The sequence below is a fragment of the Nomascus leucogenys genome, chromosome 22a, assembly GCF_006542625.1.
Source record: "Nomascus leucogenys isolate Asia chromosome 22a, Asia_NLE_v1, whole genome shotgun sequence".
NCBI classification, from domain to species: Eukaryota; Metazoa; Chordata; class Mammalia; order Primates; family Hylobatidae; genus Nomascus; species Nomascus leucogenys.
Window position 1 is genome coordinate 29106543 of NC_044402.1, and position 20440 is coordinate 29126982.

Genomic DNA, 20440 nt, shown 5'->3' on the forward strand with positions numbered 1-20440 from the left:
TGGCTTCCTCTGCTTTAACTGCTTTTGCTTCTCCTCCACCCGTCGGAACCTCCAAGCCCTCTGCAATACCTGGTTCAAATGCTCCCCTCTGTGTAGGTGAAGCACAGGGCCGTGATGCTATTCTGTATGATACGTCATTGTAGAAACATGTCATTATGCATTTGTCAAAACCTATAGAACAATACAACACAGGCGGCCGGGCGCAGTGACTCACGCCTGCAATCCCAGCACTGTGAGAGGCTGAGGTGGGTGGATCACCTGAGGTCAGGAGTTTGAGACCAGCCTGACCAACATGGAGGAAGCCCCGTCTCTACTAAAAATATAAAAATTAGCCGGACATGATGGTGTGTACTACTCAGGAGGCTGAGGCAGGAGAATCGCTTGAACCCAGGAAACAGAGGTTGTGGTGAGCCGAGAACATGCCATTGCACTCCAACCTGGGCAACAAAAGCGAAACTCCATCGCAAAGAAAAAAAAAAATACAACACAAAGAGTGAACCCTGATGGAAACTATGGACTTTACTTAATCGTATGTCAATATTGGGTCACTATTTGTAACACATTACTGCATTAATGCAAGATATTAATAATCGAGGAAAGTGCTGGGGAAGGGGGACATGCATGGGGTGGGTGTTTGGAACTTTATGTACTATCTGCTCAATTATTCTGAAAAATTGGCCGGGCGTGGTGGCTCACACCTGTAGTCCCAGCACTTTGGGAGGCCAATGCAGGTGGATCACCTAATGTCAGGAGTTTGAGACCATCCTGGCCAACCTGGTGAAACCATGTCTCTACTAAAAATACAAAAATTAGCCAGGCGTGGTGGCAGGCACCTGTAATCCCAACTACTAAGGAGGCTGAGGTAAGAGAATCACTTGAACCCAGGAGGCAGAGGTTGCAGTGGGCCCAGATTGCACCACTGCACTCCAGCCTGGGCAACAAGAGCAAAACTGTCTCAAAAAAAAAAAAAAAAAGTTATTCTGTAAATCTAAAACTATACTTTAAAAAAACAGCATTAGGATTCTCTAACAAAGAATGCACTACAATTTTGGAATTCAATGTGTAAATATTCTCTGTGGACGTATGTAAAATTTTTAATATTATTTTGCGTTCATTTATTATTAATAAAAGATTTGAACTAAAAAAGTGGCATCCTTTTCTGTGTTAGATCAGCTTCCCTGGGAGCAGAGCCTGAGGCAGGGGTTTAGGTACAGACATTTATGGAGGGCATGTGTTCAGGAGAAAGGAAGTGGGGAGGCAGGAAGCACAGGAAAGGAGAAAGCAAGGCAAAGATGGGACCTCGGCTTCAGCCTGATCCCATGCAGGGCTCTGATCTCAACTTTTGTTCCCATGTGGGTCCACCATTGCCTGGTGGTGCCAAGGAAAGGGCCACATAACCCTCTGGGCAAGGCAGAGGAGGGTAGGCCCTGTAAAGGGGTACCTCGGAACTGTTAGCAGCTGGGGGATGGATGCACCAACCCAGTAAAAGGGATCCAAGTGGGTCATCAACAGCACCCCCTGCATGTGCCATGAAGCCATGTGCTAGGGCAACCAACTGTCCCAGTTTGCCAGGGACTGACGAGTTTCCTGGGATATGGGACTTTCATATCAGCAGGACAGTATTGAGCAAACCAGTTGGTTACCCTGTGTATACTGTCTGCATCTGGGAGCCAGTTCTTCCTCTTCCATATGCTAATAACACTTTGTATCCTCTATCATTAATAATAATGATAATAATTAATATTTATTGAACATTTCCTCTAGGCCAGGCACCAGGCTGAGTGCTTTATTGTCAGTCGATCTTTAATACTCACAAAAGCACTTGGGGCTGGGCATGGTTGCTCACGCCTGTAATCCCCTCACTTTGGGAGGCCAAGGCGGGTGGATCACTTGAGGCCAGGAGTTTGAGACCAGCCTGGGCAACATAGTGAAACCCTGTCTCTACTAAAAATACAAAAATTAGCTGAGTGTGGTGGTGCACGCATGTAGTCCCAGCTACTCAGAAGGCTGAGAAGCAAGAATCGCTTGAACCTGGGAGGCAGAGGTTGCAGTGAGCCGAGATTGCGTCGCTGCACTCCAGCCCAGGCCACAGAGCGAGACTCTGTCTCAAAAAAAAAAAAAAAGTGCTTGGAAGAGGTGCTCAGAATATCCCCACTGAACACACAAGGACCCTGAGTTGCCCAAGGTCATACTGCTAGGAAGTGTCAGAGATAGAATTTGAACTTGGGTCTATCTGACCCAGACCTGGGTGGTTAACTCTGCCACACACTGCTCTGCAGCAGAATTATGTGTGTGATTCCTGACATGTGCTCTCTTTAGGGAGGGTACCCTGTATTTATCCTTCTCCTGCAGCCCCCTGGCACCCAGCACTATTCCCTGAATAGTGTGGAAGCTCTCTAAGTGTGGATGTTGGTTACATTCAAGTCCACTCACTGGCATTACCCAGTGCCTGCCTCTCTCCTCAGATAATCTAGCCAGAAGTTGGTGGCTGCTAATTAAATGGAGTGATTCCTCCTTTGTAACCCCAGCTTAAACCACTCAGTTAGGAAGGTTTTATCCTCCTGTGTTCAAGAAATTTGACTTGAAAGATTCAAGGAGTGGGTATAGGTTAAGGTTGATTTTGGAATCAGAGGACCTTGGTTTGACTCTTAACTCTGACACTTTTTAACTGTGTGACCCTGGGCGATTTTCTTTACTTTTCCAGGTCTCGGCTTCCACATCTGTAAAATGGGGTTGCAATAATAAGAATTTTACTCTTGGGTTGTTTGTAAGAATTCAATAAACTCCTAGCTAATTTAATAAGTTGACGCGGAGCGTGGTGGCTCATACCTGTAGTGCCAACACTTTGGGAGGCTGAGGTGAGAGGACTGCTTGAGCCCAGGAGTTTGGGACCAGCCCGGGCAACATAGTGAGACCCCATCTCAATAAAAAATAGAAATAAGAATTAGCCGGAATAATGGCACATGCCTGTAGTCCCAGCTACTCAGGAGGCTGAGGTGGGAGGATGGCTTGAGTCCAAAAGTTTGAGACTGCAGTGAGTTAGGATCAAGCCACAGCACTCCTACCTCGGCAACAGAACAAGACCCCGTCTATAATAAACACATAAATAATTGAGTGCTTTTTATGTGCCAAGCATGTTGCAAGCAGTATAATTATGTATAAAGAAATCCTGTCAATAGCCTTGTAGAGTAGGGACTGTTTGCTGCCCTCCTTTTACTGATGAAGAAACTGAGGCATAGACTGAAGCAACTTGCCCAATTGGTAGACGTGGGATTTGCTCCTTAGCAATGTGGCCTCAGGACCCATGTCCTTAGCCAATGTGCCAGTCTGGATGTCTGAGGCTTAGGAAATGCTCGGCCAGTGCCAGCCTTCATCGCCAGCTTTTTATCTGCAGGCCACCCCTTGGACAATCTTTGGTAATAAAAAGTTTCAGTGTTTTCCTTTCATCTCTATCCATGGCAGCCAGCCCTGCCCACAGGCCCCAGAGATGGGCTGGCTAGGCCCATGCAGACCCCTAGAAGCTCCCCCTCCAGGCCCCGCCGCCGCCCTTACCGGAGTTGGCGAGGGCCAGGGCCTTGAGCGTCACAAACTCCTCCTTCTCCACCTTGAGCTTCTTGTACCTGCGTACCAGCTGCAGGATGGCCCGGTAGAGCTCCAGCAGCCCCGCAAGGCGGGAGTGCTCCTCGTCCATGATGTAGTCCTCAGCGTACACCAGCTTGTCGTCGTAGGGCAGCGAGCGGTACACGATGCCCAGGATGAGGATCTCCATCCAGGCACTCTGCAGCAGGCTCATCTGGTCCCCCAGGGAGAGGTTTGAGAAGCCTGCAGGAACAGGGGGCACAGAGGGCAGCAGCAGGTCAGGAGGGCGGACCAGGGGCCTCCCTGGGGCTCGCTGGGGGGCAGAGGTTGCAGGGTGTGGCTGTGTCCCTGGCACCCCTGGATCCTGCTCCCGGGCCTTCCCTGTGTGGTGTAAGACTCACTGTCCTCCCTTGGGTAATGCGTCAGACTTGGAATTCACGGAAAAGACTTACAAAAGAAGAGCTCAGTCAATGTTGACAGTTGTTGTTATCATTATTATTGTTAGTTCTATGGTATTTTCCAAACGTCTGTGGAGGCTTTTTGATTAATTCAATGCATTTGTAGTTAAAGGAGTGACTGAGTACATACTGGAACCAGGAGGCAGCAGTACATGCTCTGGGCCACTCTGGGGAGTTTCCAGGGCCCACTCTCTGCTCAAACCAGGGGAGGCTTTGGTGTCTGAAAATGACACCTGATCGTTGATGCAGTCTCAGCTGTGCAGAGACCCACAGGCCTGACCAAGAATGAGGACGCAGCTGTTCAAAGCCACAGGGGAAGGCCCCAGTGACCACGGCCTGGGGCTGCTAAGAGATCGAGAGCCCCCGGGGTCAGGGGCACTTTCTCACAGGACAGCCTGTCCTCCCAGGGTCCGAGCCCCTCTTCCCGGGCCACCACTCTCCGCTTAACGATGACCCAGCAGGCCTGTTCTGGGAGCTTGGAATCATGGTAGTTCCCCCCTCCCTGCTATTGAGGAGGCTGATTCCACAGTGAAAATAAAGTTGGGCATGGAGAAGTCTCCAGAATTGTGACACTGTCTTGTCCAGTGAGCTGTGGGGATTGCCTGGGTTGAACCCTGACTCCCACTTACTAGCTGTAGGCTGACCTTGTGAAAACCGTGCAACTTCTCCAAACCTTAGCTTCCTCATCTAGGAAATGGTATAGTAGTAGGGTCTACTTCAGAGAGTCGCTGTGAGGTCTAAATGAGACAATGATTCCAGAACATACAAAGTATTTACTGAGCTATTATTACTAATGATGAGATGAAAGTCCTCACTGCAAAACAATGATAATATACTGGAATTGCATTATACATGCACTTAAATTAGGCAAAGTCAATTAACATCTTGATTTATAGGAGAGTAAGAGAGAGTAAGTAAATAAATAAGTCGGCTGATTTTCAAACATCTTAACCACCAAACACAAGGCAGTAACTTCACTGGAGATTCAAACAGAAACCCAGTGACTGGTTCTAACACGGACATGCTGGATTTATTCAAAGAAGGAAGAGCATCCACAAAGTTGTTTGCACCATGCACTATGGGTAACTGACATGAAGGGATTTTTTCCAGGGGTAATTTTGCCTAGGAAGGACTTTCTACTTCATTTGCTGACTTAGACCCTATCCCTGGCTGGAAGCCACTTTCTGATGTGGGGTGCTGTGGGGGCGAAAAGAGAAGATGCACGTAAAGTGCTGGGCACCTCTCCTGGCGCCATCAGCACTCAACATGCTAGGGTGCTGGTGATGGCTGTGGCTGTTTTTACTATTAATATTATTGTTGTCGTTGACACATCATTGGCATCACTCACTTCTCCTCTCTGGACTTGCCTGGAGGCCTGGGTGGTCCTGAGCTTCTGGACCACCCAGCTCTTTGGCTTGTGTGGTCTCCTCCATCCATCTGCTGTCCTGTCTCCAAATGCCACTTCTTCCCTGGCTTCCACACAGGGCATGGCAGTTGAACCTTAGGGGGCACTCCTGGAGCTGAAGGCCCCTGAGTAGGCAGGCCACCCTTACCCTGTGAGCATTCTCCAAGTGAATTATCACGGTTCCCAAGACTGATCTATACAACTTGGGCCTCAGATCACCACCGGTTAATGGAATCCATGGGTGATCAACAAAAGAGCAGGAGTGATTACACCAACTGACACGGGGGAGCTTTGATTGATGCACCTTCTCAGGGGAGAGGCTTCGACAGGGGATCAGGGTGTGTGTGTGTGTGTGTGTGTGTGTGTGTGTGTGTGTGGTTGTCCAGATTCCCCGCATGGGAGAGGGTGTGTGGCTGCCTGTGGTGGCCGGGGGAGCTGGGAGGTAATAAAAGATAGATAGAAATGGACATCCAATTTCCCTTATCAGGTCTTTGAGTAGGAGAGAGGCCTTGGGCAACATTAATTAACAGATACCAATCAGCCAGCACCGGAGAGTGTGTGGGGGGAGTGTTGGACAGCTCTAGGGAGGGGGTCTAAAAGCAGACAGACTGGAGGGGAGATGGAGGAGGAGGGCAGGGGCGAAATTAGCAGACAACTGAATTGGAAGGTGGTGGAGAGGGAGGATGAGGTAAGGACTAGCCTTCTGGAAACGCAGGGAAAAGTCCCCTGTGCAGTGAATCCTGCAGGTACAATCATTAGGATGTTACTAGAATGCTTTTCTGCCCTTTGAGACATTCAGCAAAAACTTACTGAACACCTACTAAGTGCCAGGCCTGTGCTAGGCACCAGGGACAGAATGGTGTGCTCAGTCCAGAACTGCTCCCTGCCTTCAAGGGTTTACCGTGAAGTGGAAGACACACACCAAAGGGCACAAATCAGCACAAAGTTGCCATTTAAGAAGAGCTACAGCAAATGCAGGGCTCTGAGAGCATGCAACTGGGGAAGGTGGTCCAAACGAGAGTCTGGGGAGGCTTTGTGGAAGGGGAGCCTTGAGGGCTGAGCTCTCAAGCGGGGTGGTGAGGGCACATTTGATGAGGCACATGCCCAGGTGCCCCTGGATAGCCCATCCCAGCTCTGAGTTCCCAGGCTGCACAGACACTGAGCTGTTCCTGCCCCTACCCCCGCGGCTGGGCACAGCAAAGAAGCTGCCTGACAAACCTTTGCAGCTAAAAGGAGAGAGAGAATGGACAAATGCCACAGGCTTCGACTCCCAGGAGACAAGAAAATGTGCCCACAGTACTTGGTTAGACCCTCTAAGATCTTTGGACTCAGGTTCAGGGTTAGCTGCCTTTGCCTATCTTGTAGGAGTCAGGCCCTGCCCTTTGGTGGTGGGAGGGAGACTGGACTTGGAAAGTTTTGTGCCGCCATGGGAGGATGTACCCGGGAGGCCTGTTCCCAAACCTCTGATAGGCTGCTTCGAGTTCTGGACTCAGCCCCTGATCACTCTCTTCCTCCCTGATCATTTTCAAAAAGCCCTGAAAATAGCTTTGATAATCCAAATGTATACTCCAAAGCGCTGAATGGTGATACAGCCTTCTTCATTTTGTGCAAGGAAGGGAGGGGGAGATATCCAATATCTTTTAATATCTGAAATAGTTCAAATATTTTCTAGTATTTGCAAAAAGAAACACCAGAAGGAAAACTGAGAAAGAAAAAGTGGTGACTTCTCGGAGGTCGGAGTGGGAGGGGACGGGGATAGAGGTGAGACTTCTGTTACATACATTTGTGTCTACATTTGGCTTCTGAACCCTGTCAGTGCTTAAGATGCTTAAAAATAAAAGTAAGTCATAAATATAATTAAATTAAAAATAAAATACAAGGCATGCTCCCTTCAACCTAGCAATTCTACTGCTAGAAATTTCTCCTAGTGGCCAGGCACAGTGGTTCACGCCTGTAATCCCAGAACTTTGGGGGCCAAGGTGGGAGGATCACGTGAGCCCAGGAGTGGAATGCCAGCCTGGGTAACATGGCGAAACCCCATCTCTACAAATAATTTAAAAATTAGCCGGACATGGTGGTGCATGCCTGTGATCTCTGCTACTTGGGAGGCTACAGCAGGAGGATCGCTTGAACCCAGGTGGTCAAAGCTCCAGTGAGCCAAGGTCACACCACTGCATTCCAGCCTGGGTGACAAAGCGAGATCCTGGCTCAAAAAAAAAAAAAAAAAGAAAAAAAAATTTATCCTAGAAAGAAAAGTACGAATAAAGACAAAGAGATAAATGTAAAAGGGTATTAGATCACTGCTTGAAATGATTCAAAATAGAAAAAAAAAAGTAACTAATGTAATACATGTGATTATTATATAGATGTAATTTTTAGTTAAATGAATGTGCCAAATAAGTTAGAACTCTGTGTGGACGTGGAAAGACACCCAAGGGGGCAAAAAGGGTGTAATCGTATGAACACAGAGATCAGATTCCTAACTCTGCTGATCACTAGCTGTGACCCTGGCAAGTCTGCCTCTCAGTGCCTCGGTTTCCTCATCTGTAAAATGGGAATCATAACAGCACTCACCTCGTGGGGTTGTTCAGATTAAATGAGCTGACATGTGGAACACTTAGAACTCTGCTTAGTGCAGGTAAGTGCTAGTATTTTGTATAATTAAATGGAAAAAGCAGATGTAAAGCAGTGTTAGGGTATAAGCCCATGGACTGGGGGACACACATGCCCCCCCCCCACACACACACCCCACACAGTGGTTGTATCTGCCCAGGAAATTCCCAGAAGGAAGGTTAGGATGGGGAATTTGGAACTCTTAATTTCGACCCATCTGTCCCATCTGTCCCATCTGACGTCTTTACTAGAACCACAGATTCTTTTACTTAAAACCCAGAAGGAGCCCAGGCACTTCTCCCTGCCCTTCAGTAAATTGCCTTCCACCCCTGCCTCTCTCAGCTGGGCTGGGTCTCATTCTCAAGTTATTAGTAGCTCTGGGACCAAGAGGCCCCTGAAAAGGCTACTGGGATGGTCTGGGGGTGCCCCTGGGAGTGCAGGAATGTCCCTGTGCCGGGCTCACTGCAGGCGGCACCGCCCCCTTGAGGCTCTTGGGCCTGCCCAGAGCTCCTGGCTCCCCAGGCTCCCACTTGGAGCTCTGCTGCCCCAGGAAAATTGTTTTATCTGCACCAACTCATCTAATAACATTCAGGCTCTCCCCAAGCTCCCCATCCCCCCGTCCGTGATTTGGCACCACAAGCTCCTAGAATTGAAGAAGAAGGGAAAAAAAGCACGTAATTTGTGGCAAGTGGAGTTCATAATCTGTTAATTTATGATCGTTTCTGTCGACCTGGAGGGCCATTAGCAGAGGTAATAAAGGGAGATGTAATTATAGGATCTGGGGCCACTTCAGACACAGCTGCTGTCACTCGGCAGCTCATATTTCATTGAGTCAGACGGGGGCTACCTGGGAGCAGCGCCGCTGAGGGACTTCTGTGAAGAGGCCTCTGGGGATGCCCTGCACATGGGAGCCTGGGCAGGGCAGGGTGGTGGAGACTCCCTGGGCAGGCTCTCCTGGCTGGCACAGGCATGAGGCTGCCCAGGGAGGCAGGATGGCAGGCTCGGGTCATTTGGAGGAGGCTGCAATTCATCAAGTGATTCTCCACTGCCTATTAAAGTCTGCTAGCTCTTGATCTCTTGGAGTAAGAAGTGGACACTCTAAAGACTTGGGCTTGCCCTATGGGGAACCCAATACTTGGAACATTCAACTCAAGGTAAAAAACCTGCATTTGGGGTAGGACAATGTCAGACTGACTTGAACAATGGCTGGGATTCTGAGTGAACCAAGTTCCCCCTGGAAGTCAGCCTTGTTCCAAATGGGATCCTTGGGGCAAAATTAATTCCTTGTCTCAGCCACAACTCCTATCAGGGGACCTCATGTGTAGTGACTTCTCAATTTGTGCATGCAAAGCTAAATGTGCAATGCCCTCTCGTGAGATGCGGTACTTTGCGTTTAAGGACAGTGGCCTAAATTCTTCAGAGCTCTACTCCTGAGCAGCCTGGAGTGGCCAGTCCCCCTCTTTCTGTCTGTGCAGGAACTAGATGGACAGGAGCCAACACAGGCCCCAGGGTGGGCTCCAGCTTTTATCCTCCCTACTCAACCAGCTCTCTCTCTCTTTTTCTTTCTCTCTCTCTCTCTCTCAGGGATAGGGAGCCCGTCTTCAGATGTATTCTCCATCTAATCTGAGATGGGATAAAGTTGATTTGTTGAAAAATATCAGGCACCTGGCATGGTGGCTCATGCCTATAATCCCAGCACTTTGGGAGGCTGAGGCGGGCGGATCCCTTGAGGTCAGGAGTTTGAGACCAGCCTGGCCAACATGGTGAAACCCCATCTCTACTAAAAATAGAAAAAAAAAATTAGCCAGGGGTGGTGGCACGTGCCTGTAGTCCCAGCTACTCGGGAGGCTGAGGCAAGAGAATCACTTGAACCTGGGAGGAGATTGCAGTGAGCCGAGATCGCACCACTGCACTCCAGCCTAGGCGAGAGAGCGGAGACTCCATCTCAAAAAAAAAAAAACAAAAAAAAACAGGCACTTGATTATGTCATTGCCCTTAGTATGAGGTTTACATGCAGTGGCAGGAGACTCCACTAATTAATTTTACCTTAAACACTGGAAGGTCAGGAGGCAAAGAATTCAGCATGCAGATTTATGCAAAATAGGCAAATTAGCATTTAAGACGGACAACTGAGTCCCTGTTTTTATTTTATTTTTTTACCAGAAAGAATTCGGCTTTGGACAAGGATAAATGAAGCCATGAAAGGAGGCTTTTATTACTATTGGCAACCACAACAGTCCTGGTAAGCGTCTCTGCCATTCACCCAGTGTACACACTAAGCGCGCTACATCCTCACGGCAATTCCTTGAAGGGGCTCTACCGTGATTCCCATTTTACAGACAAGGACACTGAAGCTCCGAAAAATTAAGTATCTTGCACAAGGCCAGTAAGGACAGAGCTGAGATGAAAGCCCAGGCTGCCTGATTCCAAAGTCTATGCCTTTAGCACTCACTCTGCTCTAGCCCTGCCCTCTTGGTTGGGCACAGATGGGAGATGGAGCTGGGAGGTGGACAGGCACAGAGAAAAATGAGTGCAGGGGAGACAGGGTCTCCTGGTCTTATCTACTTCCTCCGTGGTGTTACAGGGGTGGGGTTGTGGAAGAAGGAAGCATTGACCCAGGGGACCGCCAGGCGCCACTCGTGAGCCATTGCTAGGAGGCAGGATCTGTTCAACCTGGAACAGGAGTGTGGGGCGGGGGCAGGGGTACTTGTACCCAATTTGGCCCTGGGTTAGTGGAGCAATCCAGGCTGAAGTGTCTTAAGCAGTGGCCTGACCCCACATCTGTGCTGAACCAGCACTGGGCAGATTCAAAAACTACTGAGTGTGTAATCCCTGAGAGGTTGAGCTCCTTAGTAAGGGCGTACCAGCCCAGATCCCTGGTCAGAATGCCCAGGGGCCACCAGGCAGTCCCTGCCAGCAGAGCCTCTGGGCCATCTGATATCTCTGTGAGTCCCTGTCCACAGGAAGGCTCCTTCCTGCAACTTGGGCATGTAAGGTCTCACGTGGAAGGACATTTTTTATTCCCTCAATCAACTGTGGGCCTTGGGCCAGGCATGGTGGCTCTTGCCTATAATCCCAGCACTTTGGGAGGCCGAGGTGGGCAGATCACTTGAGGTCAGGAGTTCGAGACCAGCTTGGCCAACATGACAAAATGCCGTCTCTACTAAAAATACAAAAAAATTAGCTGGGTGTGGTGGCGGGCACCTGTAATCCCAGCTACTCGGGAGGCTGAGGCCCAAGAATCACTTGAACCTGGGAGGCGAAGGTTGCAGTGAGCCGAGATCGTGCCATTGCACTCCAGCCTGGGTAACAGAGCAAGACTCTGTCTCAAAAAACAAACAAACAAACAACTGTAGGTCTTGGTATCTAAAGTCTAGGTCACCTTTGCTGTCTCGTCTGCATGCTGTATTCACCTTTCAGAGCCACAACAAACCAAAAACGGATCTACACATAGGAAGCTGAATTGTCCCATGTTCATGGTGAGTCATTACCAGAAAGATAAAAGGATGTTTCTACCACACTCTGAGTCAACTTATTAGAGTCTTAAAGGAGTTGAGGAATAAATTGCACAGAGAAAGGCCCCCTATGTATGTAATGTAGAATACATGGGTGTTGGTGTCTACAAAAATAAAAAAGCTCCCACCATCTGCCCAGACCTAGAGAGGCTGAAAGCAGGGTTTGGGTCCACACACAGCGAAGATAAGTCCACACAGCCTGAAACATGTAACACACACTTTCCGCACCAGAAAGACCCTTAAAATCTCAGAAGCCAATCCAGAGACAGGCCTCCCTTAGAGATCAGGTGAATGGCAATAGTGGGCATGCAACTGATGCCAGCACATGCCAGACACTGTGCCGAACACTTCACACACAGGATCTCATTTCATGGTCACATCAAAGCTCACAAAGTGGGGGACTCTTGTATTGCCATTTGACAGAGAGGTCAGGTGGCCTACCTAGGGTTACTTAGCTAGTAAGCTGCAGACCCAGAATTGGAATCCCGATCTGATTCCCAAGCCCATGCTCTTCACTGCTCCATTCTGCTGCCTCCAATAGGAAGAGAGAGTTAGTCTTTCTTCTGTTGTTTTCCGGCATCATTCCAATAAGATCTACAAGAAAACCCTACTCTTTGCCCTTTAAGGGCTCAAGGAACTTGTTCTTTGAATATTACACTGATTGTAGATCCAAACATGGCCCCACCTCAAATGATAACTAATTCTGAAGAGGCTGCAGCAGTGTAGAAGCCTCACTGGGCCTTCTAACTATCTGTTCCTCTCCAATGCCACAAGGAGAGAGGAGAAGCTCAGAGAAACAGGCCTGCCAGGATTTCACAGGCCTTCTGGGGTCCAGGATCCAGGCATCAGAAGCACAACCAATGGGTAGGCTGCGGAGATACCAGCTGAGAGTCCCTGGCCACACTATCCCCTGGTCCCACATGCTCACCTGGGATGTGCTTGGCCCAGCCAATGATGACCACAAGCTCTCGGTCTGCCAGGTCACAGAGAGTGGTCAGGGCCTTGATGTCCCCCTCAGGCATACCGGGGGGAGGCATGGCATAGAGCTTGTCCGGCTCGGCCACCAGTAGGTATGAGACAATCTTGGTCACTGCAACAACCAAAGAGGGAAAGGTAAATGCTGGGAAAAAAGGAAAGGGGCCGGAGTGGAGGCTCAGATGGGTCAGGAAGCAAAGTTGGGTTCCTAAGAGCTCCAGGTAGGTCAAAGCGGCTGTAATGTCCCCTCCTGTTCTGGCTCCATGAAGTTGCTGGTAGTGGTGATCTGGGCTGTTGAGAAATATCCCTCCAAGGGAAGTTGCCTGATGAATTCTCCAGGAGGAACCTGCAGAGCAACTTTGGGTGGGGGCAAGGGGGAGCATGTTCTGGACATTGGGGCCCGTGGCTTGTCAGGACCATGCTTCATTTGGAGCCACATTCTAAATACGCCAGGCACAGATGTCACCTCCCAAGATCCACATTGTCTCATGACCCAGTGGTGGGAAGATGGCGTTTCCCTAAGGGATGCCTGATGTTCCAGGTACAGATGCTGGCAAAAGGGGCAGGGACTGCCCTGACACTCACATGGCTTTTTAGCAGGTGGAGAAATTTGTAAGCTCAGGTATGGGCTGCTCTCTGAGTCCAGCCGTCGCTTGTATTTCTGACGGCCTCCACGCACTCGATCAAGGCGCACACCTATTGGAGAGGAAAGGGAAAAGATCTCAGGAGTTGTTCAACATCACCACTGACTTTGGAATTTCAGCACTGGCTGGGTCCTTCAGGGCCTTGCTCCAATGACCTTTGACAACTGCCCCACAGCCAGCCTCAGGCCAGGTGGCTGGACAATCCTAAAATAATTGTCTAACAGTAATGGCGCATCCCAGTTGCCCCAGGCCTGGATCTGTCTCTCTGGATTCAGCATCCTTCTGAAATCAATCCCAAGCAACCCTCAGCCCTTGGTTCTCCTTATGTCAACAAAGGCACTCTACCAAGTGTTGGCGGAAGAAGTCATATTATGTTAGATCTGCTTTGAATCCAGGGAGGGTTAAGTTAACTTGCCAACAAAAGAAAGGAATCCCGGTCATTCACAGGCACTTCAAGGGTTTTCAAACTTTTCACACAAGAAGCATCTGGGGAGGTGCTAATTACAAATGTCAATTTCTAGATGCCACTCTCTGAGGTTCTAGCATAAAGCTCTAGAGTCTGTCTTTACACAAGTCCCCAGGGGATGGGAATGCAACAGTTGGACTGGCCACCTCTGGACTGGAAAATCAGTGCCTGGAAATATCTTGAAAGTAGGTTCAAAAGCAGCTGTGGCTACTCCACGTCGACACCCACTTCCAGGAGTGAGAGTTTACCCTGGAGAGATCTGTCATTGTCACTGAATCCAACTTGCCTTCCAGAAGCCTGCCTCACCCACAGCTCCTGCTGCCTGGACAGACACGTTGGTACCATTTCATGCCCCCCACCAGCAGATCGAAGGCACAGGGCCCCAGGTGGGCACACAGCTCAGACTGGCTACCCACTGATGTGGCCTGGCCTGCAAGGATGAATCCCAACAAATTGCTTACAAAGCATGAACCAACACAAAAAGCACCAGAGAGCAGGTGCCCCAAGCATGGTGCTGGGGCCCTGTGGAGCCTGGAAGCCACTTCTGCCTTCTTGCTGTGGCTCTTCCAGGCCAGCCTCAGACAACGTCCCTTCTTGAAGTCCTTACCTTGAGCTCACTGAACAGCTCCCTTTTCCTGATCATGAAATGGGCCTTGACTGAAACACACAAGAAGTCAGACACGGAGACCAGAGTCCTCAGAGAAGAAAGCTGGGTTGCCACCTCAGCCTCTGCTGCCGCAGGGCAGGTTCAACATCTGTTCTTTTCCCCAAAGGCAGTGAGTATCACCCTCGCAGAGCCCCAGTCAGTTGACCTTCAGGGCCCTGTCTTTCCCTTTTCTAATAAACTCCGGTGCTTCCTAGATGGGGAGCAGAAGAAACAGAATCTTCCTCCCTGTCCCAGCCTTGTCCATCCTTCAGCCCCAGAGTGTTGGCTGCCAGTCCCCCGGATTCAGGCCTTTCTCCAGAACAGGCAAGGGAAAGTCAGAACAATGGTTACTTAATGGAATAATGATTTAGAGCCCATTTATGCCTGGGGCTATTTTCTGGCTATTTCTTTGTTAGGATGTTCAGCTACTAAATTTAAGTCCCTGGGAAGGAGGAAGTTTCCTAGAGCAACTGAAAGCAAAATTACTTTGTTTACTGAATGAGTGGAGAAAATTCCTTTAAGTGCACATTGCCCTAAAGGAACTTTGGGATGCTGAGGACACTACCCCAACCCCTCTGCTGCCCCAGGTGTTTTCAGTTCAGGACTCCAGCCCCGGAGGACAAGGATGCTGTGAGTTCACTGAGTGAGCCCACAACTCCGCATTTTTGTCAGCAATGTCTTTTTCAACCCCACAACCTGGTGTATTTGTACCTGGTGCTAAACGTTTTTTAGTCGGGAAGAGGGGGAGTCTACTCAGCAGCCCACCCAGGCTTCCTGTTTAAAGGTAATTCCCCTGGTCAGGCGCGGTGGCTCACCCCTGTAATCCCAGCACTTTGGGAGGCCATGGCGGATGGATCCCTTGAGGTCAGGAGTTCAAGATCAGCCTAGCCACCATGGCGAAACCCCATCTCTACCAAAAATACAAAAATTAGCCAGGTGTGGTGGCACATGCCTGTAATTCCAGCTACTCGGGCGGCTGAGGCACAAGAATCGCTTGAACCCAGGAGGTGGATGTTGCAGTGAGCTGAGATCGCACCACTGCACTCCAGCCTGAGTAACAGAGTGAGACTCCATCTCAAAAGAAAATTAAAAAAAAATTTTTAAAAAGGTAATTCCCCTGTTGGGAATAGGGGAATTGTTGGAAGCCTGTGCCCCACCCCTCAATGGATATCTGAGAAGTACGCGTTCTCCTTCTCTCTGCCCTCTGGAGGTCAAGGCATGGACCCGTGACATAGGCTCAGCCAAGTGCACCATCAGATGGAGGCACAAGGACAGAGCGAAGGTGAGGACTGATCGGACCAGCAGCCCCTCCACAGCAGAGTGTAGGCAGCCCTTGGCCAGTGTGTCCTGGCTACTGGGTTTCCTGCTCCTGGGCTCTCCAGGGATTCTCCTGGTTCTTGTCTGGTTTCTAAATGTACTCTTTGAGCCTCCTGATAGGCTTCCAATAAACTCCCCTTCTGCCTAGAAGGTCAGGTTTTGTAACTGACAACATCTGTTGTGGACTTCTCCAGGAGCAGAATCTGAGACAAGGCTTTGCATACGAGCAGTTTCCAAGGAGGGAAGAAAGCCAGTAACAAATGTGTTCCTGAGGACAGTACTGCTGTGGGCAACTGAGGCTCCCAGCTACAGGCTGCTTTGGCGCTTCTTGCCTGCCTCCCAGGTCCGAGCTGAGCAGACTCTGGTGGCCAAAGAAAGCCCAGGCGTCAGATCAACACACACACACTCACACACACACACGCACGCACGCATGCACACATACACACACACACAGACAGTGCTGAGTAGGTGTGGGCAGGAGCAGTCTCCGCTGTCTTCCTCCTCAAGTGTGGTCTGCAGGCCAGCATCATTACCATCATTTGAGGCTTGTTAGATGCCTCAAAATCTCAGGCCTGGCCACAGAGGAATCAGACAAGGTGATTTGCACGGACAACAGAGTTTGAGGAGTGCTGCACTAAGGCATCCTAGCAAACGCAGCTGTACTATCAACTTCTACCTGTACCTTGGACCCTAAAGGGACAGCTAGATGCCATCCAGCTCCAGACCTGAGCCTATGTGCTGCTAGCACTTTGGCTCACATTTGCCCCCTCACCCCTGCAAGCCCCTTCAGTGAGAGCAGAAGGAGCAGACACAAACACAGGAAGGATGATTCTTCCTGTAAAAGTCTTCTGGGAAAAGTTCCCTGTCTGGAAAAGCTTTCTGACTCTATCCTGTGACATGTCTACATAGAAGCCTCCTCTGTTCACCATACCCAGGCCAAACCAAACCCTCCACCAAGCTCTGCTTCCCCTTGGAATGGTGACAGGACCGAAAGTGAAAACGGTCCACGTCATCCATGAGAGACAGTAAGGGCCCCCACTTACTGAGCACCTACTGTATGCCAGGATCTTAAACATATACTCTCCTTGAGTCCAGGACAAGCCCCTTCCCCACTTCACTGACTTTCTCTCCTAGATGCCACTGGAATGAACTCTCGCTTCCCATCCAGCCTGCTTCCCAACAAGCAGCTGTCAATCAGAGTGAGACATGCTCAACACAAAATAAAAAGAGGTGTCTGTCCCTCAGCAAGGCAAGGAGATGGGCAGCTGCCACCTCTGCCGATGTCTCCATCTGGGATGTTCTGCATCCTGATACAGGGCCTGACCTTTCATGGATGTTCAGGAAAGACTTGATGAATGCAGGGGTGGATGTACCTCTTTCCTCCTCATCCCCATGCCGGGCTGAAGGCTTCCTCATGGGCTCCCAGAGCACACTGGGCTTCCCCTACTGACTAGGCGCCTGTTAAGGCCAGGGGCAGCTCACAGTCCTGCTCCAAAGTCTGTCATGGTACCCAAGATGCAGCATGTGCTTAGAAAATGGGATGATTATTATTATCATCATCTTTATTATTACTGTTCCCCAGCATCGCACCCAAGTTTTTGGTAAATCACATTAATAATGACAATGATAACAGCATAATTTGTAAAGAACTCTCTGTATTACCCTACTTAACCCACAAAAATATAAAGCAGGTGCTATTATCCTCATTTTACAAATAAGAAAAACTGAGGCTCAGAGAGATTCAGTAATTTGCCCAATAAAAGACCCAAGCTCTTTGCTATTACATAGTATGACCTCCCAGGGCACAGCAAATGTTAAGTTCTCCTCTAAATTTTCTCCTCCTGATGTTTACAGCATAGTGGTCAATGGCTCCAATCAATACGTGTATCAATTATCAGGTTATGCTGTTAAAAAAAAAAAGTAGCCTGTTGGGTTTAATTATGCACAAACTGATACCTGATGTGAAATGTGCTTGTTCCCCTTATTTCCTGTCTGCTTTTCTGAGCCTGCCCTAAGCACAGCCCATAATCACTGCAGCCTATGGGCTCGATAATGAAGGTCCCACACCCATCTCTGTCCCTTACAGGTTATTTCAGGTTATTTGGCCTTGGACAAGTGGGCTTCAGCTGCATCATCAGGTCTGGGGAAGGAGGCAATGGTAAAACCAACTCTGCTCAAGGTGGGTGGCTTTTGTGACAATTATATGACTTAATGATGAGAAAATGCTTGGTAAGCTGGAAAGCAGTTCCAGTAGGCTGGGTGAGGCCATCTCTTCTACCACCCTCCTGCCAACCCATAGCACTTCCACATTCATCTGATACCTCACAGGCACCTCATGCTGGTTTCCCTTTATACCCATCATCTCTTCGATTCAATGGGTTCTTAGAGGACAGGACCCAGGCTTGCTCTATTTCTCCCCTGCCCTGGCACTGCCTCACACTCAGGGCTTGCTAAAGGCCGTTTAGAGTGGGAGGGTCCTGTGACACAGATCTGTGCACCCCTAGCCTGGGGTTGGGGAAGATGGACCCCCACCTAAGTGAAGTGGCCTTCTCCTTTTTTTACTATTTTTGAGACAGACTCTCACTCTGTGGCCCAGGCTGGAATTCAGTGGTGCGATCTTGGCTCACTGCAACTTCCGCCTCCCAGGTTCAAGCCATTCTCATGCCTCAGCCTCTCGAGTAGCTGGGACCACAGGTGCGTGCCACCACGGCAATGGGATGTCAGGTTAAGTCCATGGCGGGACTTCTGGAATGGTTTTGCTTTTCTGAGAAAAGGGACAGACATGTTCAGTGCAGCTCTTTTTGCCTTTCTCTTGCCCCAGCCTGGAAGGTGAAGCCTACAGGTGTGGCAACCACCTTGCAGCCATGACATGGCTGTCTGAGGACACCAAAGAACACCAGAGACGAAAGAAAGAGCTGGAGCCCCTCCTGCCATGGCTGAGAACTTTGTGCAATACAGCAGCTGCCCATCTCCAGGCTTCTTGTAAGGTGGGAAAACCAACTTCATTCATCCATGCTTATGCTGCTAGTTACCAGGTTCTCTGTAACTTGCGGCAGAAAGCAATTTTCACTGACTGATACAATGAGCAATTACTTTTAAAATTAGGATGCTTAAAACTTACAAACACTAACTGGAAATAAACAAGAAGACTTGAACTTGAAATGAGAGTTGCCTTATTGTTTATGTCCTTATATTAGTAAAATATCTAAAAGTAGACTCAGGAAACACATTAAAATACTAATTAACTTACAATTACTGTCTAGGATTATTAGATTTTATCATCTTATTGATAGTTTTCTGAATGTGAAAAAGCATTAATAATGCTCCAATGTAAAGTGTCACATATTTCCAAATACTGCTATAAATACAGATCCTTTGTTTTAACCACCATTAACACCGTTTAATCCCTTAATGTGTACAGGTCAAAATTTTAATATTTCCGAGTGCTCCATGAATAGAAAAAAATTGATAATCCCTGGAATACATGACCCTGTGCAGATGGAGATCTTGAGTTGAGATCACGCCATTGCACTCCAGCCTGGGCAACAGAGTGAGACTCCATCTAAAAAAAAAAAATTAATAATAAAAAAAACCACTTCACTCTTAAAGATTTTCTGCATCTTGACCATATCAATGTCAATTGACTGTATCAATGTCAATATCCTGGTTGTGATATTGTACTATGGTTTTTTAAGATGTTACCATTGGGAAAACTGGGTAAGCGATGCATGGCATCTCTCTGTATTATTTCTTACAACTGCGTGTGAATCTGCAATTACCTCCAAATAAGAAGTTTAATTAAAAACTTAAAAAGCAATGCTGCTGGAAAAGTAAAATGGTGTAACCATGTGGAACATAGTTTGATGGTTCCTCAAAAAGCTAAACAGAATTACCATATGATTCAGCAATCTCACTCTTAGGTGTACACCCCTAAAAAACTGAAAAGAGGAATCTGAACATATATCTGTGTAGTGTGGGGAAAAGAAGCAAATTTTTAAAAAATAAAAAGAAGGAATTTGAACAGATGCCTGTAGGACAATGTTCACCACAGCATAATCACAATAGCCAAAAGGTGGAAACAACCCAAGCGTCCATGGATAGATGAGTGGAGAAGCAAACGTGGTATATACATGAAATGTTACTTAGTCATAGAAAGGAATAAAGTTCTGATATATGCTATAACATGAATGCACTTTAAAAACACTACACTAAGGAAAATAAACCAGACACCAAAGGACAGATATTATGTGATTCCACTCTTTCTTTCTTTCTTCTTTCTTTCTTTCTTTCTTTTTCTTTTCTTTTCTTTCTTTTTCTTTCTTTCTTTCTTTCTTCTTTCTTTCTTTCTTTCTTTCTTTCTTTCTTTCTTTCTTTCTTTCTCTTTCTTTCTTTCTTTCTTTCTTTCTTTCTTTCTTTCTTTCTTTCTTTCTTTCTTTCTTTCTTTCTTTCTTTCTTTTTTTGGCAAAGTCTTGCTCTGTTGCCCAGGCTGCAGTGCAGTCAGTCCATCACAGCTCACTGCAACCTCAAATTACTGGGCTCAAGTGATCCTCCTGCCTCAGCCTCCCCAGGAGCTGGGACTACAAGTGTACACCACCACACCCTGTTTTTTTTTAAGAGACAGGGTCTCACTCTATAGGCCAGGCTGGCTCTCTGCATCCTTGACCTCGCAGCCTCAAGAGATCTTCCCACCTCTCCATCCTGGCTAATATGGTGAAACCCCGTCTCTAATAAAAATACAAAAAAATTAGCCGGGCATGGTGGCGGGTGCCTGTAGTCCCAGCTACTTGGGAGGCTGAGGCAGGAGAATGGCATGAATCCGGGA

The 20440-nt window shown here is 48.4% G+C and overlaps 1 protein-coding gene across 1 annotated transcript in view; it reads right to left on the bottom strand.

Annotated features, from left to right (window-relative positions):
• The window catches only part of ESRRB (estrogen related receptor beta), a 64258-nt gene that overhangs the window by 7067 nt on the left and 36751 nt on the right, over window positions 1–20440 (bottom strand). Inside the window, 3 exon segments of the mRNA XM_030804309.1 lie at window positions 3553–3822; window positions 12499–12660; window positions 13131–13241. Of these exon segments, the coding sequence (XP_030660169.1) occupies window positions 3553–3822; window positions 12499–12660; window positions 13131–13241 (543 nt within the window).